We start from the raw sequence: 24,430 nt of genomic DNA, 5'->3' as shown, positions 1-24,430 counted from the left end.
GTGCGAAATCTAACTGCTTTGTGAAAATAACTATTTTCTGTGATAGCGAATTCCACAGGCTGACCCCTCTCTGGGTGATTAATTTAATAAATTCACGGGAGTGTAAATTCTTTTGGGTCCTGTTTTAGATCTGAAATGGGTGAAGATTGAGCAGCTACTCTTAGCAAAGTGTTCAGTCACTGGGGGGAACCTTTAAGATTTAGAACTTAGAACAGAGAACATTACAGTGCAGTACAGGCCCTTCGGCCCTCGATGTTGCGCCGACCAGTGAAACCAATCTAAAGCCCATCTAACCTACACTATTCCAATATCATCCATATGTTTATCAAATGACCATTTAAATGCCCTTAATGTTGGCGAGTCCACTACTGCTGCAGGCAGGGCATTCCACGCCCTTACTACTCTCTGAGTGAAGAACCTACCTCTAACATCTGTCCTATATCTATCACCCTTTAATTTAAAGCTATGTCCCCTCGTGCTAGCTATCACCATCCGAGGAAAAAGGCTCTCACTATCCACCCTATCTAACCCTCTGATCATCTGTATGCCTCTATTAAGTCACCTCTTAACCTTCTTCTCTCTAATGAAAACAACCTCAAGTCCCTCAGCCTTTCCTCATAAGACCTTCCCACCATACCAGGCAACATCCTGGTAAATCTCCTCTGCACCCTTTCCAATGCTTCCACATCCTTCCAATAATGCGGTGACCAGAACTGTACGCAATACTCCAAGTGCGGCCGCACCAGAGTTTTGTACAGCTGCAACATGACCTCCTGGCTCCGAAGCTCAATCCCTCTACCAATAAAAGCTAACACTCCGTACGCCTTCTTAACAACCCTATCAACCTGGGTGCCAACTTTCAGGGATCTATGCACATGGACACTGAGATCTCTCTGTTCATCCACACTACCAAGTATCTTACCATTAGCCCAGTACTCTGTAATCCTGTTACTCCTTCCAAAGTGAATCACCTCACACTTTTCTGCATTGAACTCCATTTGCCACCTCTCAGCCCAGCCCTGCAGCTTATCTATGTCCCTCTGTAACCTGCAACAACCTTCCGCACTGTCTACAGCCCCACCGACTTTAGTGTCATCCGCAAATTTGGAGAGGATTGGCTAGATGTCTTTCTGGCTTCCTCTGGTCATGGGTTGCTGGTTTCCCAAAATTGTCCCTCATGGGTTGCTGGTTTCCCAAAATTGTCCCTCATTCAATCCTCTCCTAGGGGCCATCAGCATCGCGGATCATCCACATCACTCTTCAGGCGTTAACTATCTCTCTGATTTTGAGATGATCCGAACTAGATCCAATCCTAAAGGCACAAGGGCTTATTTCCAATTTAACTGGTATTGCGTTTGCCGAAATGAAAAGAGCGCAGAGAAACCAGTTCACTGTGCAAAACGAGCTTTGAAATAATCTAGACGCAACAATGATCTACATAAATGCATTCTCTGGCCTCCCAGCCTCACGTTTCCCACCGGTGGAAGGCGGCGCGCTGTTCGCTGGCAGCGGGATTCTCTGGTCCCACCACTGTCAATGGCATTTCCCTTTGATGTCACCCCACGTTGCCGGGAAGCCAGCGGGCGGGGGTACGTTGCCGGCGGGACCGGAGAATCCCATTGGTGTAAATGAAGAATTAAGGCCAAAATGTTTGTTTTAAGAGCAAAGTTAGCATTTGATTGAAACAAAAAGACTTGCATTTATATCGCATTTTTCATGTCGGATATCTCATAACTCTTCACAGCCAATGAGGTCCGCATCGTAATCCATCACGGGGCACGGTGGCACGGTGGTTAATACTGCTGCCTCACAGCGCCAGGGACCCGGGTTCGATTCCCGGCTTGGGTCACTGTCTGTGTGGAGTCTGCACGTTCTCCCCGTGTCTGCGTGGGTTTCCTCCGGGTGCTCCAGTTTCCTCCCACAGTCCAAAGATGTGCGGGATAGCTGGATTGGCCATGCTAAATTGCCTCTTAGTGTCAGGGGGACTAGCTAGAGTAAATGCTACTCTGGGAATAGGACCTAGGTGGGATTGTGGTCGGTGCAGTCTCGATGGGCTAAATGGCCTCCTCCTGTGTTGTAGGATTCTATGATTCTGTGTAGGAAGTGCAGCAAGCTGGTTTGAAACAACAGCAATGTGATAATGTTTTTGTGCTGTTGACTAAGGGATGAGTATTGGCCAGCACACTGGGGAGAACTTCCCTAATCTTCCTGGGTGGCACAGTGGTTAGCACTGCAGCCTCACAGCACCAGGGACCCAGGTTCAATTCCAGCCTCGGGTCTCTGTCTGTGTGGAGTCTGCATGTTCTCCCCGTGTCTGCGTGGGTTTCCTCCGGGTGCTCCACTTTCACCCCATAATCCAAAGATGTGCGGGTTAGGTGGATAGGGCATGCTAAATTGCCCCTTAGTGTCAGGAGGACTAGCTAGGGTAAATGCATGGGGTTCTGGGGATAGGGCCTGGGTGGGATTGTGGTCGGCGTAGACTCGATGGACCAAATGGCCTCCTTCTGTACTGGAGGGATTCTATGATCCTTGGAATACACACCATGGGATTTGATTTGATTTATTGTCACATGTATTGGCATACAGCGAAAAGTATTGTTTCTTGCGCTGCACAGACAAAACATACTGCTCATAGAGTACATAGGGGAGAAGGAAAGGAGAGGGTGCAGAATATAATATTACAGTCATAACTAGGGTGTGGAGAAAGATCAACTTAGTGCCAAGGTAAGCCCATTCAAAAGTCTGATGGCAGCAGGGAAGAAGCTGTTCTTGAGTCGGTTGGTGCGTGACCTCAGACTTTTGTATCTTTTTCCCGACGGAAGAAGGTGGAAGAGAGAATGTCCGGGGTGCGTGGGGTCTTTGATTATGCTGGCTGCTTTGCTGAGGCAACGGGACTCATACCTCCACCTCCCTGTTTTGGTTTAACACAGTGTTGGGCCACATATGAACCATCTGGGTTCTGAATGCGGCCCCACGAGACATTTTGTTGACCCTTCTCCATGCGCAGGGTTGCCCCATTCTGCTGATTCATGCCTGTGTAGTTTTTTTCTTCCCAGTGTGACTGCAGTGATTCGCACGTAAAGCAAGGGCGAGTGAAGTGAGGTGGGTGCTGATTGAAATCATCATAGAAATCATAGAAACCCTACAGTGCAGAAGGAGGCCATTCGGCCCATCGAGTCTGCACCGACCACAATCCCACCCCACATATTTTACCCGCTAATCCCTCTAACCTACGCATCCCAGGACTCTAAGGGGCAATTTTTAACCTGGCCAATCAACCTAACCCGCACATCTTTGGACTGTGGGAGGAAACCGGAGCACCCGGAGGAAACCCACGCAGACACGAGGAGAATGAGCAAACTCCACACAGACAGTGACCCGAGCCGGGAATTGAACCCGGGACCCTGGAGCTGTGAAGCAGCAGTGCTAACCACTGTGCTACCGTGCCGCCCCATTGCTCACAACATTGACAGTGAGAGCCGTGCGCTCCCTCTGTGTCCAAATTGTCAATATTTCATTTGTTCTTACCATTTGAAGTTGATGTTGGTTCTATTAATATATGAACGATGAAGCATTTTCTATAACTCATAATGAAATGTATTTAATCTTATTCATGGGGGCCACGGTTAGTGAACAAGCCCGATTTCAATTTTGCGGCCCACTGAGATGAAGGAGGGCCACTTATGCCGCCCACTCACGAGCCTCACTAGTGGCACGGTGGTTAGCACTGCCGCCTCACAGTGCCAGGGTCCCGAGTTCAATTCCTGGCTTTGGGTGACTGTCTGTGTGGAGTTTGCACATTCTCCCCGTATCTGCGTGGGTTTCCTCTGGGTGCTCCGGTTTCCTCCCACAGTCCCAAAGAGGTGCTGGTTAGGTGCATTGGCCATGCTAAAATTCTCCCTCAGTGTACCCAAACAGGCGCCGGAGTGTGACGACTCGGGGATTTTCACAGTAGCTTCATTGTGTTGTTAATGTAAGCCTACTTGTGACACCAATAAATAAACTTCAAACTAGGTTGCCCATCAACTGGTTTGACATCTCACTTGTAAAGCATCACCTCTGGCAGTGCAGCACTCCCTCAGTACTGCTTTGGAGAGTCAGTCTTAATTTTTGTTATGGGACTTTGACCCGAGGTCAGAGGTGAGAGTGAAATTGGCTGAGCCATGGCCCACACAGACTGACGTTAGATGCCGGAGTTTCTGGCAGCCAACAATTAGTCCGTTGCCCTCATTGGGTCAAAAGTGATGGTGATTCCTTGCCCCAGAACACGGCGACCAGAAGTTTTGACAAAACAAAGTGTGCTGAGCTCCTGTTCCCCAGATGTGAATTAATGTCTTGGTTGTGAGCCACTCTTGATCGTTTGGAACAGCCTAAACCCAGCCCCTGCGGCTGCTTGCAATCGCTTGTGTAGATGTTAATTGCGCTCAGACACTTTATAAATATGAAGATTTCCTTGAAGTGATACGCCTTGCCCTCTGCTCCGATTCCTGTCAGCCTCGATTCCTGTCTGCCAAACATCTCGAGCGTTGGCACTGACCTCCAATTAGTTAGTGTGTTCATTCCCCCCGGGAAGATGCCAGACTGAGCCAAAAGCCACCTGCAGCCTGGCCAGGATCAGAAGCCGCATCCCAAATAATCCCAGTGTCACGTCACGGTGACTGGGATGAGCATTAGTCAGTGCGGCGCGGTAATGTAAGGCTCAGCATAACTGTAAACATTTCAAATGTCAGAAAAAGTCATCCTGCTCGCCTTGGGGTGATTCTGTTAGTGCCAGATGGCATGTGTCTGAAACCTGTGGCGCATTGCTTTCTGGCTCAATGTGTACGATGTCAGAACATTCTGGAGTGTTTCCCCAGTTATAAATGTATTTTTCTCTCTCTCTCTCTCTCTCGAGCGAGCGAGATCTACACACTGCGTCTGGAATGGAAATGTTCCTCCATTGTTGGAATTGGCTGATATTTAGTCACATAAGCGAGGAGATAAATGAGGGTTTGCAGAGGCAGCCTTTCCCTCACACCCTCACCCTGACTTGGAGCATCAAAGAACAAAGAACAGTACAGCACAGGAAACAGGCCCTTCGGCCCTCCAAGCCTGTGCCGCTCCATGGTCCAACTAGACCAATCGTTTGTATCCCTCCATTCCCAGGCTGCTCATGTGACTATCCAGGTAAGTCTTAAACGATGTCAGCGTGCCTGCCTCCACCACCCTACGTGGCCCCGAATCCCCCGGTCAGGCTCAGAGGGCCCTCTTCCCAACGCCGACCTGACAAAAAAAAAACACACACGCACGCTCTCACCCGCCTCCCATTTTTCAGGGCAATCTCCCGACGGAAGGTAAAAGCAAATCACTGCGGGTGCTGGAATCTGAAACCAAAAGAGAAAATGCTGGAAAATCTCAGCGGGTCTGGCAGCATCTGTGAGGAGAGAAAAGAGCTGACGTTCCGGGTCCAGACGACCCTTTGTCAAAGCTGACCAATCGAAATGATCCAGAGTGGCTCACAACCAAGGCTTTGACAAAAGGGTCATCTGGACTCAGAACGTCAGCTCTTTTCTCTCCTCACAGATGCTGCCAGACCCGCTGAGATTTTCCAGCATTTTCTCCTTTGGTTCCTGATGGAAGGTCCTCAGTTAGAGCAGGAAACCGCGGAGGGAACAGCGGAGCGAATCCGTGCAGACACAACAGCCCGTTTTTACAGCACGAACTGCTATGTTCTGTAAGTGAAGGGCTTAAATGTCCCAGAGTTTTTTTGTAAAGCTGCAGAGAGAAGATAAGTAGGTAAGGGATCGGGTGGCTAAGGGGTGCCGTTGAGTAGGGTGGCAGGATGGATGTGGGTAGGCGGGTAGAGTGGGTGGCATAGTAGAGTGGGTAGGATGTTAGGTGGGTAGAAAGGATGCTGGGTAGGGTGGTAGGGTGGATACTGGGGAAAGTTTATTTATTAGTCACAAGTAAGGCTTTCATTAACACTGCAATGAAGTTACTGTGAAATTCCCCTCGTCGCCACAGTCCGGCGCGCCTGTTTGCATCAATGCATCTAACCCGCACATCTTTCAGACTGTGGGAGGAAACCGGAGCACCCGGAGGAAACCCACGCAGACACGGGGAGAATGTGCAAACTCCACACAGACAGTGACCCAAACCGGGAATCGAACCCAGGTCCCCTGGTGCTGTGAGGCAGCAGTGCTAACCACTGTACCACCGTACCACCCATTGGGTAGGGTGTGGTGGTAGAGTGGGTAGGACAGTGTTAGGGGATAAGGAGGATGCTCGGTGGGGTGGGGCGGCAGCTGGATAGGATAGCAGGATAGCAGGTGAGTGAGTGGGGAGGTGGGTCGGGGGTAGTCGGGTTGAATCAGGAAGCGTTGTCAAGGTGGGTGGAGGCCTGGTCAGATTTGGTCTGACATCGAGTCGTGGGTCAGGGGTAGAGTCAGGTGGTGGCATTGGGTCAGATGGGGTCAGTGGGGGAGTCGGGGCTCAGAGCGGAGTTATGTGGTGGGAGTTAGACAGGTCGGGGTTGTGGGCTTAGTCTGGAGGTCAGTGTGGAATCTGGGGGTGTAGGGGTAGAAGGGGTGGCGACATGGGGTCAGTGTGAGTGATTGGGGGCGTCGGTAATGTAACTATGCAGAGTTAGATTAGGTGGCACGGCGCCACGGTGGCACAGATGCAGGAAGAATGTTCCCGATGTTGGGGAAATCCAGAACTAGGGGTCACAGACTAAGGGGTAAGCCATTCAGGACTGAGATGAGGAAGAACTTCTTCACTCAGGGAGGGTTTTCAGGTTGGCACTCAGCCTGTTTGGCCGTGTTATGAACGCATCTCCCTTGACCATCATGTCCTGGGGTGGGACTCGAACCCAGAGCTTCTGGCTCAGAGGCAGGAACGCTAATGCAATGTGCCACAGGACCACTGCGCAGCAATGTGGTTGATTCTGCCCTCTGAAATGGGCCAGTAAGTCACTCAGTTCAAGGGCAATTAGAGATGATCAGCAGCCACATCTCCTGAAAGGGAAAGGATTGGTAATTATTCCGTGATATTGTATGTAACCCATGAGGGTCTGATTTGCCAAGTATCTCTCCCAAGCTACAGTGTGTAACTGCCCCTTTCCCCTATTATCCACTCACTGCTGGTTCCATTGTAGAGGGATCTGGACTATGGAGAGGCCTTGCCCATCAACTCTCCTCCTTCGCCCTGAAGCTTTAGAAACTAGAAACAGGAGTAGGCCATTCAGCCCTTTGAGCCTGCTCCGCCATTCATTTTGCTGGCATCGTTTAAGACTTACCTGGATAGTCACATGAGCAGTCTGGGAATGGAGGGGTACAAACGAATGGTCTCGTTGGACCAATGAGCGACACAGGCTTGGAGGGCCGAAGGGCTTGTTTCCTGTGCTGTATTGTTCTTTGTTCTTTGATCATGGCTGATCATCAAATTCAATGTCCTGATCCCCACTTCCCCCATATCCCTGATCCCTTTAGCCCCTAGAGCTATATCCTGTGGATAGAGTGAAGATCCACACTGGTGTGCGGTGCTCATATCGACAAAGCTCGGCACCAGAGTGAAGCATTGCCAGCTGAGTGTAGTCTATCCTTGGCCTGACTACGAGAGACCATCCATTGCTTACGAAGCAGGCGACAGGCCTTAATCACCTGACTCAGAACCAATGGCCCATCCATATCTCGCTGTAAATCCAGTAAGAAGTCTCACAACACCAGGTTAAAGTCCAACAGGTAGCACGGAGCTTTCAGAGTGCTGCTCCTTCATTAGGTGAGAGCCTGATGCCACCTGATGCACTCACTCACCTGATGAAGGAGCAGGGCTCCGAAAGCTCGTGCGACCAAATAAACCTGTTGGACTTTAACCTGGGGTCGTGAGACTTCTTACCGTGCCCCACCCCAGTCCAACACCGGCATCTCCACATCCTCGCTGTGAGTTAACCAGTCGAGCGTCGGTCTGCCACACAGCAATTCGATCACCACCTCCCTGTCTTGGGGCGTTGATTAAATGGAGAGAGCGAGTGTGGGGTGGATCTGCTCCCTCTGACCTTCGGCTGACATGATTTGTGGATCACTTAGCGTGGCGTGGTTTTTTTTGGGACAGCAGATGTCTGATTGTGTTCTTTTATTCTTTAATCACATTTCAACACTTCATTAGTAGCCATCTGCTCCCGCTTATTCCCTAAAAAACACTGGGCTTCTTGACACAGCCTCTTACTCCCCGCTTCCCTATTTTGAAGCGCGGTGCAGCATGTAATTAGGAAGATGAAGGATGCAAGGAGGGAATTATCCATTTTGACAACTCTCGTGCTTTGGAGAGACGCAGCATAGTTTTCGGCTGTAGGAAGTATGCCCTGTTCAGGGACGTCTCGACAATCCAGCCAAACTCTCTGAACATTAGGCCGCTTTATGCAGTAATTTAAAGATCATTAACTCCGAGTGCTTGCGATTGGGAAATGGCCCCTCGTGTTGAATGGAAATGATGCCCGCGTACCGTCGCAGGATTCCATTTTGTTTTTTTTGATTTGAGAGGAAATCAGCAGGTGTGAGAATTCAGACTGGAACCGACTGGGGCGGCACGGTGGTTAGCACCGCTGCCCCACAGCGCCGGGGACCCGGGTTCGATTCCCGGCTTGGGTCACTGCCTGGGTGGAGTTTGCACGTTCTCCCCGTGTCCGCGTGGGTTCCCTCCGGGTGCTCCAGTTTCCTCCCACAGTCTGAAAGACGTGCTGGTTAGGGTGCATCGGCCATGCTAAATTCTCCCTCAGTGTACCCGAACAGGCGCCGGAGTGTGGCAACTAGGGGATTTTCACAGTAACTTCATTGCAGTGTTAATGTAAACCTACTTGTGACACTAATAAATAAACTTTACTTGATGGAGCAGGCTTGATAGGCCGCACGGTCTATCCCCGCTCCTACCTCTTGTCTTCCTGGTTCTTGTGAAACTCCACCATCCGGGAAATCCTGCCCTTTATGTATCGAGAATAAGACACACCTGCTGCCTGTTTCCCTTTCTGCTGTTTCCTAAACCTCCTCATACTTTTCGTTTAACTTTGAAGACGAGAGGAGGGTTGTGAAAATCCTTTGCAGTCACTATTGGTTCTGTGCACGACCTCAGCAATCTGTGTCAGGCTGTAGGGACTGGGTCGTTAAGTATGTTCAAAGCTGAGATAGACAGACTTTTAATCAATAAGGGAAACAAGGGTTATGGGGATAAGGCGGGAAAGTGGAGTTGAGGATTATCACATCAGATCAGTCATGATCTCATTGAACGATGGAACAGACTGGATGGGCCGAATGGTCTACCTCTGCTCCTGTGTCTAATGGTCTGATGGAATAGTTCATAATATTCAAAAGATTGAGGGAAAAATGGTTGTGAAAAGCCTTTGCAATCTCTATTGGTTCATAGAATCCCTACAGTGCAGAAGGAGGCCATTCGGCCCATCGAGTCTGCACCGACCACAATCCCACCCTGGCCCTATCCCCGTAACCCCACATATTTACACTAGCTAATCCCCCTGATACTAGGGTCAACTTAGCATGGCCAATCCACCTAACCCGCATAACTTTGGACTGTGGGAGGAAACCGGAGCACCCGGAGGAAACCCACGCAGACACGGGGAGAACGTGCAAACTCCACACAGACAGTGACCTGAGCCGGGAATCGAACCTGGGTCCCTGGTGCTGTGAGGCAGCAGTGCTAACCACTGTGCCACCCTGCTGCCCTAATTTTTTACACAGCCCACACTGTGGGTCACACCACATTTACACGGTGAGGCTACTAGACGCTAGTGAACTCCCACCCTGACTGTTTGGACCAGGCTGAGCTGTCGTTAATGGATGGATCCCATTGTTGTTTGCACAGCCTCACCAATCCTCGTAAAATCTACCTCATAATATCTGATTGAAGTAATATAAGTGGCAGAGATGGAGAAAGACACATTGGGAGTTTATCTTCTGCGTTTTTTGTGAGCATAATAAAGGTTTATGAAGATACACCTGACACCTAAACAGCCTTTCCGATAGAATGTTATCTTTGTTTCAGCACCTCGCTGTGGGAATATAAAACATGTATAAAAGGCTCACTCGGGGAGTGCTTCATATTCAGTTTGTTACCGGGCTGATTGGTTTGGGAAGTCCTGCTGTCTGGCAGGGTTCTAAATGGAATGGGTTTGTGCAGGAGATGGGATCTTTGTCACTGGACAGAGAGGCCACAGCTCAAAACTTCCCCCGTTGCTCAGTACACGGCTGGTAGATGCCGAGACTCCACAGAATGAGGTTTTTTTTAAGGTTTATTTATTGGTGTCACAAGTAAGACGTACATTAACACTGCAGGGAAGCTACTGTGAAAATCCCCCAGTCGCCACACTCCGGTGCCTGTTTGGGTAACACTGAGGGAGAATTTAGCATGGCTATTGCACCCAACCGGCACGTCTTTCGGACTGTGGGAGGAAACCGGAGCACCCGGAGAAAACCCACGCAGAAATGGGGAGAATGTGCAAATTCCACACAGACAGTGACCCGAGCCGGGAATCAAACCCAGCTCCCCTGGCACTGTGAGGCAGCAGTGCTAACCACTGTGCCACCGTGCCGCCCATACCCCACAAGTTGCCACAGAGGCAGGTTAGCGTGGAAGCGGGCTGTGTAGAAGGCCCACCACGGTTCCCTGGGGCTTTATCCCGGTGGTCTCAGAGGCTGTTAGGCCCTGTCACCCTCAGCCCTCCTCCTCCCTCACCTCCCCACGCTCTCCCCATAGTCCCTCCCTTCCAACACATGTATTTTCACTGCTAACCTCCTTTTATTTATGTATTTTCTTGGCCCACGGGCAAAAAGATTGAACTGGATGCACGTGGAGGTACATGTGGAAGAATAACTGAGGCAACACAGATCACAAGTGGGTCAGTGCTGTTGTTAAACCCATCGGTTACACCAGTAGACCACAGGTTAAAGGCAGCCATGCAGATCAATAACAGGAGTCAGCAGCCACACCATTATACCTGAGCAAAGCTGCCGACAGCAAATCTGATGGCCTGGTGGTATTATTGCTGGACTATTAATGTCTGGGGATCTGGGTTCGAAACCCGCCACGGCAGATGGTGGAACAAGGGCTGCACGGTGGCACAGTTGTTAGCTATGCTGCCTCACAGCACCACGGATCTGGGTTCGATTCCCAGTTTGGGTCACTGTCTGTGTGGAGTTTGCACATTCTCCCCGTGTCTGCGTGGGTTTCCTCCGGGTGCTCCGGTTTCCTCCCACAGTCCGAAAGACGTGCTGGTTAGGGTGCATTGGCCGTGCTAAATTCTACCTCAGTGTACCTGAGCAGGCGCCGGAGTGTGGCGACTAGGGGATTTTCACAGTAACTTCATTGCGGTGTTAATGGAAGCCCACTTGTGATACGAACAAACTTTTTTTTAAAAACTGAATTAATTAAAAATATCTGGAATTAAGAATCTACTGATGACCATGAAACCATTGTCGATTGTCGGAAAAACCCATCTGGCTCACTAATGCCCTTTAAGGAAGGAAATCTGCCGTCCTTACCTGGTCTGGGCTACATGTGACTCCAGAGCCACAGCAATGTGGTTGACTCTCAACTGCCCTCAGGCAAGTAGGGATGGGCAATAAATGCTGGCCAGCCAGTGACGCCCATGTCCCGTGAATGAATTTAAAACATGTGTAAGACTCATGTCTAAAAAGAGAGTAGACATTGAGGATGCACTGTAAGAGGTGGAAACTGCAGCCGACATAAAGGATCTCCATTAAACGCTGCGATTTGCTCTCAGACGTAATATATTAGATGCAAGGAAACCTTCTTCTATATATTTTTTCTACTATTGAGGGTGTCAAAGAATTAATTGGACTGTCCGGTTGTAATGTATTACTCCATACACTGCCACTAACTCAGAAAGTCAAATGGGTTTTTGTTGTGAAGCGAATTTTGCCAATCTGGAACTTTGTGAAACTTGCTTTGATTGTTGGAGGAGAGGGGAGGGAGCAGGATTGATTTTTGCGAATGCAGAGTCAGCGTGTTTGGAAGGCTGCTCGAAGAGCAAGCTCGGTGTCAGCCCCCTTATTTATCAGCGCGAGCTTCAAGAGTTGGTTATCACCTTATCAGGCCTGAGCAGAATTGAGGCCATCGACGAATCTGATTTGCAATTGACACAAGTTATGCGACTTCGATTAGAGCATCTAATCTCAGGAAAGCTCTCTCTCTCCCTCTGTCTCCCTTTCTCTTTATATCTCGCTGTCAACCAACATGAGGGCGTTATGGTAGCACAGTGGCGAGCACTGCTGCCTCACAGCGCCAGGGACCCTGTTCGATTCCCGGCTTGGGTCACTGTCCGTGTGGAGTCTGCACGTTCTCCCTGCGTCTGCATGGGCTTCCTCCGGGTGCTCCGGTTTCCTCCGGGTGCTCCGGTTTCCTCCGGATGTTCCGGTTTCCTCCCACAGCCCAAAGATGTGCGGGTTAGGTGGATTGGCCATGCTAAATTGTCTCTTTGTGTCAGGGTAAATATCTGGGGTACGGGGATGGGGCCTGGGTGGGATTGTGGTCGGTGCAGACTCGATGGGCCGAATCATCTCCTTCTGCACTGTAGGGATTCAAAGTTTTTATGTTAGCCACATTTGGGTTAATAATTCTTCTCCATTTCTGTAAACAACCTGGATTGGGTTATCAGGAGCAGCTATGTAAGGTTTGCAGATGATGTGAAAATAATCGTTAATGATAACAATGAAAGACTTTCAGATGATGTAGAGCAGAATGGTTAGTGGACAGAAGCCGGAACTGATGGAGTGTTCTTCTGTTTATTCATGAGATGTGGGCATCACTGGCAAGGCCAACATTCACTGCCCATCCCTTGTCACGCTTGAGACGGTGATGGTGAGCCATTACTTTGAACCGCGGTATCTATCTGGTGAAGTATACAGCCTCAGTGTTGTTCAGTGCAGGGAAGTGTGAAGTGAAGCTATTTTGGAGGATTGATATCTAAAGAGTCATAGAATCCCTACAGTGCAGAAAGAGGCCATTTGGCCCATCGAATCTGCACCGACCACAATCCCACCCAGGCCCTATCCCCATAATCTCATGTATTTACCCTAGCTAGTCCCCTTGACACCAAGGGGCAATTTAGCATGGCCAATCCACCTAACCCGCACATCTTTGGACTGTGGGAGGAAACCAGATGCAGACACGGGGAGAATGTGCAAACTCCACACAGGCAGTGACCCAAGCCAGGACTTGAACCCGGGTCCCTGCCACTGTGAGGCAGCAGTGCTAATTACTGTGCCACAATGCTGCCCCAATTGATTTGCGAAAGATCGTGTGTGTGTGTGTATGAGTGTGCGTGAGTGGATGAGTGTGTGTGAGTGTATGAGTGTGTGTGAGTGTATGAGTGTGTGTGTGAGTGTCTGTGAGTGTATGAGTGTGTGTGAGTGTGTGTGTCTGAGTGCATGAGTGTGTGTGTGAGTGTCTGTGAGTGTATGAGTGTGTGTGAGTGTGTGTGTGAGTGTCTGTGTGTGAGTGAGTGTGTGTGAGTGTGTGTGTATGAGTGTGAGTGTGAGTGTCTGTGTGTGTGAGTGTATGAGTGTGTGTGTGTGTGTGTGAGTGTATGAGTGTGAGTGTATGAGTGTGTGTGTATGAGTGTGAGTGTATGAGTGTGTGTGTGTGTGAGTGTGAGTGTGTGTGAGTGTATGAGTGTGAGTGTCTGTGTGTGAGTGTGTGAGTGTATGAGTGTGTGTGTGTGAGTGTATGAGTGTGAGTGTATGAGTGTGTGTGTGTGAGTGTATGAGTGTGAGTGTCTGTGTGTGAGTGTATGAGTGTATGAGTGTGTGTGTGTGAGTGTATGAGTGTGAGTGTATGAGTGTGTGTGTGTGAGTGTATGAGTGTGTGTGTGTGAGTGTGTGTGTGTGAGTGTATGAGTGTGAGTGTCTGTGTGTGAGTGTGTGAGTGTATGAGTGTGTGTGTGTGAGTGTATGAGTGTGAGTGTCTGTGTGTGAGTGTGTGAGTGTATGAGTGTGTGTGTGTGAGTGTATGAGTGTGAGTGTATGAGTGTGTGTGTGTGTGTGTATGAGTGTGAGTGTATGAGTGTGTGTGTATGAGTGTGTGTGTCTGTGTGTGAGTGTGTGAGTGTATGAGTGTGTGTGTGTGAGTGTATGAGTGTGAGTGTATGAGTGTGTGTGTGTGAGTGTATGAGTGTGAGTGTATGAGTGTGTGTGTGTGTGTGTATGAGTGTGAGTGTATGAGTGTGTGTGTGTGTATGAGTGTGAGTGTATGAGTGTGTGTGTATGAGTGTGTGTCTGTGTGTGAGTGTGTGAGTGTATGAGTGTGTGTGTGTGAGTGTATGAGTGTGAGTGTATGAGTGTGTGTGTGTGAGTGTATGAGTGTGAGTGTATGAGTGTGTGTGTGTGTGTGTATGAGTGTGAGTGTATGAGTGTGTGTGTGTGTGTGTATGAGTGTGAGTGTATGAGTGTGTGTGTATGAGTGTGTGTGTGTGAGTGTATGAGTGTGAGTGTCTGTGTGTGAGTGTGTGAGTGTATGAGTGTGTGTGTGTGAGTGTATGAGTGTGAGTGTATGAGTGTGTGTGTGTGTATGAGTGTGAGTGTATGAGTGTGTGTGTATGAGTGTGTGTGTCTGTGTGTGAGTGTATGAGTGTGTGTGTGTGAGTGTATGAGTGTGAGTGTATGAGTGTGTGTGTGTGTGTGTATGAGTGTGAGTGTATGAGTGTGTGTGTATGAGTGTGTGTGTGTATGAGTGTGTGCGTGAGTGTATGTGTGTGTGTGAGTGTGTGAGTGTATGAGTGTGTGTGTGTGTATGAGTGTGAGTGTATGAGTGTGTGTGTATGAGTGTGTGTGTGTATGAGTGTGTGCGTGAGTGTATGTGTGTGTGTGAGTGTGTGAGTGTATGAGTGTGTGTGTGTGAGTGTATGAATGTGTGTGTGTGAGTGTATGAGTGTGTGTGTGTGAGTGTATGAGTGTATGAGTGTGAGTGTATGAGTGTATGAGTGTGTGTGTGTGAGTGTATGAGTGTGAGTGTATGAGTGTATGAGTGTGTGTGTGTGAGTGTATGAGTGTGTGTGTGTGAGTGTATGAGTGTGAGTGTATGAGTGTGTGTGTATGAGTGTGTGTGTATGAGTGTGAGTGTATGTGTGTATGAGTGTGAGTGTATGAGTGTGTGTGTATGAGTGTGTGTGTGTATGAGTGTGTGCGTGAGTGTATGTGTGTGTGTGAGTGTGAGTGTGTGAGTGTGTGTATGACATATGAGACTTGTGAGTGTGACTGTACGAGACTGTGAGTGTGAGACTATAGCCAGAATTTTGGGAGCTTTTCAAATGTGAAACAACCAGGAGCGGGGGTTGAATCATTGAGATGAAAATTTAGTTCTCCAAAAATAACAATGCTCCCCTGAGGCTGCATTAGAAACAGAAATGGTTTGGAGGAAAATGTGCAGGATATTTTGATTTTGGTGATGGAAAAGGGTTCGGAGGGAGAGAGCAGCTTTAGATAGATAGATAGATAGATAGATAGATACCCTACAGTGCAGAAAGAGGCCCTTCGGCCCATTGAGTCTGCACCGACCACAATCCCACCCAGGCCCTATCCCCATATCCCTACATATTTTACCCACTAATCCCTCTAACCTACACATCTCAGGACACTAATGGGCAATTTTAGCATGGCCAATCAACCTAACCTGCACATCTTTGGACTGTGGGAGGAAACCGGAGCACCCGGAGGAAACCCACGCAGACACGAGGAGAATGTGCAAACTCCACACAGACAGTGACCCAAGCCGGGAATCGAACCCAGGTCCCTGGAGCTGTGAAGCAGCAGTGCTGACCCACTGTGCTACCATGCCGCCCATGCTTGGAAGGCCGAAGGGCCTCTTCCTGTGCTGTATTGTTCTTTCTTCTTTGTTCTTTATTTTATTTACTCCAGGTGAGGGCACACCTGATGTACTGTGTACAGTTTTGGTCTCCTTACTTGAGAAAGGATATACTGGCACTGGAGGGGGTGCAGAGGAGATTCACTGGGTTGATTCCGGAGTTGAGAGGGTTGGCTTATGAGGAGAGACTGAGTAGACTGGGGCTATACTTATTGGAGTTCAGAAGAATGAGGGGAGATCTTATAGAAACATATAAGATTATGAAGGGAATAGATAGGGAGGTTGTTTCCACTGGCAGGTGAATCTAGAACTAGGGGCCATGGCCTCAAGTGTATGAGGCCTCATATGTATGAGCACTCATACACTTTGAAAGCTGGATGTATTGGGTGAAGTGAGTGTGACGTGTATTAATTAATGATGGTCTGTTGACTCTCAGGGATAGATGACCCTCACCAGCACGGCCGTGGACTGGCTCTTGCAGACTTCAACAGAGACGGGAAAGTGGATGTGGTTTACGGCAACTGGATGGGCCCACACCGCTTCTACCTGCAGACCAGCGTGAACGGGAGAGTCCGATTTCGGGTAAGAATCCCTGATCATCTTCAATTATGTCCCGAATGAAAATGATCCCAGCCTAGCCAGAAGCCATGTTGGTCACTGTCATTATGAAGGATTTCTTCCTTATAACAAAAGAGAAATGCTGGAAAATCTCAGCAGGTCCGGCAGCATCCGTAAGGAGAGAAAAGAGCTGACGTTTCGAGTCCAGATGACCCTTTGTCAAAGCTAAAAGGCATAGGAAGTGGGAGATATTTATACTGCAGGGGGAGGGAATATCCGTTCCACAATCACCTTTTAGTAGGGCGGCATGGTGGCACAGTGTTGCCTCACAGTGCCAGGTAGGGGAGTCTAAAACTAGAGGGCATAGGTTTAAGGTGAGAGGGGAGAGATGCAAAAGGGTCCAGAGGGGCAATTTTTTCACACAGAGGGTGGTGAGTGTCTGGAACAAGCTGCCAGAGGTAGTAGTAGAGGCGGGTACAATTTTGTCTTTTAAAAAGCATTTAGATAGTTACATGGGTAAGATGGGTATAGAGAGATATGGGCCAAATGCGGGCAATTGGGATTAGTTTAGGGATTTTTAAAAAAAGGGCGGCATGGACAGGTTGGGCCGAAAGGCCTGTTTCCATGCTGCAAACCTCTATGACTCTATGACCCGGGTTCGATTCTGCCCTCGGGTCACTGTCTGTGTAGAGTTTGCACATTCTCCCCGTGTCTGCGTGGGTTTCCTCTGGGTGCTCCAGTTTCCTCCCACAGTCCAAAGATGTGCGAGTTAGGTGGATTGGCCACGCTAAATTGTCCATTAGTGTCAGGGGGATTAGCAGGGTAAATATATGGGGTTACAGGGATAGGGCCCAGGTGGAATCATTGTCGGTGCAGGTTCGATGGGCCGAATGGCCTCCTTCTGCACTATGTTCTATGGTTCTATGTTACCGTTTAATGTCCCATAGTCTTTCACAGTGGCATAATCAAATAAAACTTGACCAAGCCTTACAAGGAGATGTTAGAATGGGCGTCAGAAGTATAGGCTTAAAGAGCATCTTAAAGGTAGAGACAGAGGTGGAGTAGTTGAGTGAGGGAATTGCTGACCTTCAGGTCCAGGCAGTCAAAGGCATGGCCATTAAAGGTGGGACAATTCAAATCAGGGATGGACCAGAAGCCAGATTTGGAGGAGTGCAGAGATCTCTGAGGGGTGTCAGACTGCAGAAGGTGACAGAGATAGGCAGGGGCTATGTGAATGAAACTGCTGTTACTACTGTTGGCTACTGTAACTTAGATAGACCTGTTGCGGGCCAAACTTTTACTCAGCATAGAATAATGTACATAACAGCGGCGTGATACATTGCTTCCCCATTTGCTCTGTGTCACTGGGTCAGGGTCAGCATTCTCACAAAGGGGATGAGTACACGAGCCTCAGAGAGAGAGAGAGAGAGAGAGAGTGGCAGCGAGCTGACAGTGCCACACAGAGTGCTGGCCAGTCCATCATCACCCTCAACACAAGTAACCGCTTGGTGAGGTACCAGCGGGACTCAGATCTCCTTCAAACCACATCTCAATCACGTGGCTGCATCAACTAAGGCTGAGCTTTCCAGCCTCGCCGGCGACCTGATTTCCGATGGTGGAGGCTGCTCACCATTGGCTTTCTGGATCTTCCAGATATTCCAGTCCTGCCGAGATCTGTGGCATTTCGTATGGCTCGCTCACATCACTGCTGCAGAGCCCACTGCGGGGGGCGGGGGGGTGGGGTGGGGGGGTGGGGGGGGTGGGGGGGAGGGGGGGGTGTGGGGGCAGGGGGGGTGGTGCGGTGGGGGGGAGGGGGGGTGTGGGGGGGGAGGGGCGGGTGTGGGGGCGGGGGGGGTGGTGGGGTGGGGGGGAGGGGGGGTGTGGGGGGGGAGGGGGTGGTGGGGTGGGGGGGAGGGGGGGTGTGGGGGCAGGGGGGTGGTGGTGGGGTGGGGGGGGAGGGGGGTGGGAGGGGGGGGGTGGTGGGGGGGGGAGGGGGGTGGCTTTTGGCGGGACCTGAAGTTCCCATTGATGGAAAGGGCTGGAATATTCCAATCTAAGCTTTGACTCTCTTGAGTTTTGAAGACAACGGGGTGATCAAGTTGAAGGGCCGGCCTGGTGGCACAGTGGTTAGCGCTGCTGCCTCACAGCGCCAGGGACTCAGGTTCAATTCCCAGCTCGGGTCACTGTCTATGTGGAGTCGGCACATTCTCCCCGTGTCTGCGTGGGTTTCCTCGGGGTGCTCCAGTTTCCTTGTTAAATTGCTCCTTAGTGTCAGGGGGACTAGCCAGGGTAAGTGCATGGAGTTATGGGGATAGGGCCTGGGTGGGATTGTTGTCGGTGCAGATTCGATGGGTCGAATGGCCTCCTTCTGCAGTCTATGATTCTATGTATTTCATCAAATCATAGAATCCCTACAGTACAGAAAGAGGCCATTCAGCCCATCGAGCCTGACAATTCCAACCAGTCCCTATCCCCGTAACCCCACTTATTTACTCTGCTAATCCCCCTGACACTAAGGGGCAATTTAGCATGGCCCATCCACTAACCCGCACATCTTTGGACTGTGGGAGGAAACCGGAGCACCCGGAGGAAACCCACGGGGAGAACGTGCAGACTCCACACAGACAATGACCCGAGGCTGGAATCGAACCTGGGACCCTGACGCTGTGAGGCAGCTGCGCTACCACTCTGTCACCGTGTTGCGATCAATGGAATTGATTGGGTATGTAAAGAGGGTGACTGGGGTGAGGGTGGGAAAGTTGAGTGGGGAGGTGGAGGGAGGTCAGTACAAGGGGGAAGAAGCTGGAAGTTCACTCGGTGATATTTAGAGGCATTTCTTCGACACAGAGAAATGCAGAAATCTGGAACTCTCTCCTCCACAATGATGGAATGCTGGGGGGTCAACTGAAAATGTAAAAAGCTGAGATTGATAGATTTTTGCTAAGCAAGGGTATTAAGTGTGATGGAACCAAAACGGGGAAATGGAATTAAGATACAGATCAGTCGTGGTCGAATTGAATGTTCTCCACTTGTTACTATCGTCCTTTAAGTTCATAAATTTCAGTGGATGTCTGTAATAGGGTTCACACAGACCGAAAAGGCATCTAAAGTTCACGCTGTTAAACCCTGATAGATATATCAATGTTTTACTGAGACAGTTTGTGTTCAGCGTTCAATTACTGATGAGAGTAACTGCTCTGAAGTCTTTGTACAAAAGGCCCAGCCTTTTACATCATTCCACCATCTTATCTGCACAGTGGCAAATGCTCAGCAAACGTGGGGGTGAATAGCAATCCGGCTTCTATAAACGGTGTGGTCTCAAATTAGAAATTGTTGCTCGGTTAACTTGGCCCATTATCAGGAGAATTTAAAATAGATAATTGGATGCGTTTTAAGCCTGACTTACAACTTTAAGTGCAGATCAAAACAATAGGCTGCTCTCAGTGGAATGAACAATAATTTCCATTCCCAGCTTCTCACGTTTGAATGTTCCACTTTAAAATAAAGTACCAAAGGAGAGGGGTTTAACCCATTGTAATTCTATACTCTGTTCAGAATGGGAGAGGGGTTTAACCCATTGTAATTCTATACTCTGTTCAGAATGGGAGAGAGGTTTAATCCATTGTAATTCTAGACATGGTTCAGAATGGGACAGGGGTTTAACCCGTTGTAATTTTATACACGGTTCAGAACGCGAGAATGGTTTATTCCATTGTAATTCTGTACAGTGTTCAGAATGGGAGAGGGGTTTAACCCATTGTAATTCTATAAAAGTTCAGAATAGGAGAGGGGTTTAACCCATTTTAATTCTGTACAGCATTCAGAGTGAGAAAGGGTTTATTTACTTATTAGTGTCACAAGTAGGCTTACAGTAAAACTGCAATGAAGTTACTGTGAAAATCCTCTAGTCGCCACGCTCTGACGCCTGTTCGGGTAACACTGAGGGAGAATTTAGCACGGCCAATGCTCTTAACCGGCCTGTCTTTCGGACTGTGGGAGGAAACCGGAGTACCCGGAGGAAACCCACGCAGACACGGAGGGAACGTGCAAACTCCACACAGGCAGTGATCCAAGGAATTGAACCCAGGTCCCTGGCGCTGTGAGGCAGCAGTGATAACCACTGATTCTGTACAATGTTCAGAATGGGAAAGGGTTTAATCCATTGTAATTCTGTACAGGAAGTGAGATTGAAAATCCCTTGGGATGTTGGCAATCAGAGTGAACGAGAAACATATTTTATATCTGGACACTGTCTTGATCCAGTAAAGTCTCGCACCAAAGGAGATTCACCCAATACTAAACATCCCTCAACAGCACCTTCCAAGCCTGTGACCTCTACCACCTAGAAGGACAAGGGCAGCAGATACATGGTACCAACACCACTTGCAAGTTCCCCTCCAAGCCATTCACCATCCTGGCATGGAAATATATTGCTGTTCCTTCACTGTGGCTGGGTCAAAAAAAGCTCTCTTTCTAATAGCACTGTGGGTGTACCCACACAACATGGACAGCAGCGGTTCAAGAAGACAACTCACTATCACCCCGCTCAGGGGCAATTAGGGATGGGCAACAAGTACTGGCTTAGCCAACGATGCCCTGCACCCTGCAAAATCGATACTTAGCTGGGATTACGGGCAGAGTTTTATCACCAGTTGGTATTGCCACAACCCCAAACGCTCGGCCCTAACAGGATACAAAAAGTACGGGCATCTGAATTATAGTCGAATTTACGCTGCAAAGATGGATGGAGAATAAAGTGAGCTAATAGTGTTTAAGATGGTGTGATAAACAGGACTTTCTGGAAGGACAATACAAACCTGTCCCCCAGGTCCCATTGATATCCAGAAAATTAACTCAACTGATTTAAACAGCTTTGAGATGAAATATTCACCGATCATCAACTCGCATATGCTTTACAAAAGATAAAAAAAAAAGTAATATCATTAAAATTAACTGTTTGCTTAATAGGGAAATAATTCATTTGAGTGCAATCTCAGTGTTGCCGACTGATTTGACCTTTTAAATAGAGTAAAAATGTTTTGGATGTATGAACAATTTTAATGGATTCTGTTGCATCATTTGATCAATCCGGTGATTTATTATCAGTGATTAGCTGATTCCAAAATTGTGAAAGGCTTTTATTAAATAAATTATTTTGTGCTTCTCCTCATTAATTAATGTGGCGAGCGGTTAACGCATGTCTGATTGGTAAATCAATACCATGTAGCGACAGACCCACGCCTCATTGGAAGGACATTTTTATAACCTTCTGTGTTTCGCAGAGGGTGGGCCCTGTTCTCCAATCTCCGTCACTTCCCCATCATCCGATTCTGGCCCCGTGGAGTAAACTGCAGTGCAGGGGCAGCGGCCACTTCACGGGCTTTCCGGTGTAGGGGTCTCTCTCATCCAACATCTGATCCGGCGTGTCTCAGAGACAACCTGTGGTATCTGCAAGTAGAACCACAGAAGCAGAGGCGGCGCTGTGGCACAGTGGTTAGCACTGCTGCCTCACAGCGCCAGGGACCCAGGTTCAATTCCGACCTCGGGTCACTGTCTGTGTGGAGTTTGTACATTCTCCCCGTGTCTGCGTGGGTTTCCTCCGGGTGCTCCAGTTTCCTCCCACAATCCAAAGATTTGCAGGTTAGGTTGATTGGCCATGCTAAATCGACCCTAGTGTCAGGGGTATTAGCAGGGTAAATGCGTGGGATTATGGGAATAGGGCCTTGGGTGGGATTGTGGTTGGTGCAGATTCGATGGACTGAATGGCCTCCTTCTGCACTGAGGATTCTATGATGCTAAGAAGCCATTTGGCCCATCAAGTCTTCACTGATTCTCTGACAGAGTAGCTTATCCTGCTATTTATATTTGGGGTGGCACAGTGGTTAGCACTGCTGCCTCGCAGCGCCAGGGACCCCAGTTCGATTCCCGACTTGGGTCACTGTCTGTGCGGAGTCTGCACGTTCTCCCCGTGTCTGCGAGGGTTTCTCCCGGGTGCTTCCGTTTCCTGCTCATTTTACCCAAACAGGCGCCGGAGTGTGGCGATGGGGAATTTCACAGTAACTTCACTGCAGTGTTAATGTAAGCCTACTTGTGACAATAATAAATAAACTTTACCCAGGCCCTCTCCCCACTGTCCTATCCCCATAACCCTGCGCAATTACCATGGTGAATCCATCTAACCTATACATCTTTTGGAGTGTGGGAGGAAACTGGAGCACCCGGAGGAAACCCACGCAGACACGGGGAGAAGGTGCAAACTCCACACAGACAGTCACCCGAGGTCGGAATTGAACCCGGGTCCCTGGCACTGTGAGGCAGCAGTGCCACCGTGCCATCCTAGAGCATGCAAAAATTAGGCTTTTCAACTAATCAGATTAAAGAATCCTCACTGAAACACTGGCCTGAACCTAGAAGTGCAGATTAGGAGTTGTGAATTAAATTTAAGTCGCATGCAGAGGATGACTGAAGACTGGGGACGAAAACAGTATTGAGAGAGAACAAAAGAGAATGCGCCAGCCCCAACTTTTTGTTTAGTGGGTATCCAATGGGTAAGTACAGCAACCTCATGCCCGTATGTGAATTTCAATGCCGAGTCCCTGTTATTGGGCAGCTTGTGGGGAATCCGGTTAACCCGCACTCCGGCTTCCAGGATTCTGCATATTTGGAGCTCGGAAGCTGCTCTCTGATTTGTTCCACAATAATGGTGAGGGTTAATAACTTCACCGTTACTCTCAACGCAAAATCTGAGGCGGCACGGTGACATAGTGGTTAGCACCACTGCCTCACGGCGCTAGGGACCCGGGTTCAATTCCCGGTTTGGGCGACTGTCTGTGCGGAGTCTGCACGTTCTTCCCGTGTCTGTGTGGGTTTCCTCCGGGTGCCCTGGTTTCCTCCCACAGACCAAAATGTGTGGGTTAGATGGATTGGCCGTGCTAAATTGTCCCTAGTGTCGGGTATTAGCAGGGTAAATACGTGGGGTTATGGGAATAGGGCCTGGGTGGGATTGTGGTCGGTACAGACTCGATGGACTGAATGGACTCCTTCTGCACTGTAGGGATTCTATGATTCTATCATTCTAATAAGGGAGCAAGTTCTGTTGCTGATTGCCAACATCTGTGTTTATGGCTTGCGGTGGGTATGAAGATTTCATGCTAATTGCCAGTGCTTTGCAGGAGACTGGCATCCACTTGCTGGTTTAATAACTAGCGTAATAACAACAGAGAATTTTGCACCAATACAACACCTGTTATGCCTCAGGATAACCTGGAGTGGCTTATAGCCAATGAAGCACTCATCAAGTGTAGCTACTGCGGCAACCTGGCAAAATGTAGCAGCTAGTTTGTACACAGCAAGAGTTCACAAACAGCGGCGAGAAACTGGAAGTTTTTCTTTATTCATTTGTGGGACATGGGCGTCACTGGCTGGCCAGCATTTATTGCCCATCCCTAGTTGCCCTTAAGAAGGTGGTGGTGAGCTGCCTTCTTGAATCGCTGCAGTCCATGTGCTGTGGGTTGACCCACAATGCCGTTAGGGAGGGAATTCCAGGATTTTGACCCGGCGAAGGAACGGTGATATTTCCAAGTCAGGATGGTGAGTGGCTTGGAGGGGAACTTGCAGGTGGTGGTGTTTCCATTTATCTGCTGCCCTTGTCCTTCTAGATGGAAGTGGTCGTGGGTTTGGAAGGTGCTGTCTAAGGATCTTTAGTGAATTGCTGCAGTGCATCTTGTAGATAGTACACACTGCTGCTACTGAGCGTCAGTGGTGGAGAGACTGTGGTGACATAGACATAGAACATAGAATCCCTACAGCACAGAAAGAGGCCATTCAGCCCATCGAGTCTGCACCGACCACAATCCCACCCAGGCCCTACCCCCATACCCTTACATATTTTACCCACTAATCCCTCTAACCTACGCATCTCAGGACACTAAGGGCAATTTTAGCATGGCCAATCAACCTAACCCGCACATCTTTGGACTGTGGGAGGAAACCGGAGCACCCGGAG

General features: G+C 49.1%; 1 protein-coding gene across 3 annotated transcripts in view; it reads left to right on the top strand.

Annotated features, from left to right (window-relative positions):
• The window catches only part of LOC144500341 (cartilage acidic protein 1-like), a 377,638-nt gene that overhangs the window by 237,424 nt on the left and 115,784 nt on the right, over positions 1 to 24,430 (top strand). For all 3 annotated transcript variants that reach the window (XM_078223086.1, XM_078223087.1, XM_078223085.1), the window contains exon 6: positions 16,304 to 16,449. In XM_078223086.1, the coding sequence (XP_078079212.1) occupies positions 16,304 to 16,449 (146 nt within the window). The remainder of the gene's footprint in view (positions 1 to 16,303; positions 16,450 to 24,430) is intronic.

This window comes from Mustelus asterias, chromosome 11 (genome assembly GCF_964213995.1).
Source record: "Mustelus asterias chromosome 11, sMusAst1.hap1.1, whole genome shotgun sequence".
Taxonomy (NCBI): Eukaryota; Metazoa; Chordata; class Chondrichthyes; order Carcharhiniformes; family Triakidae; genus Mustelus; species Mustelus asterias.
Note: the sequence above shows the minus strand (reverse complement) of the source record. Positions and strands in the feature narration are given on the sequence as shown.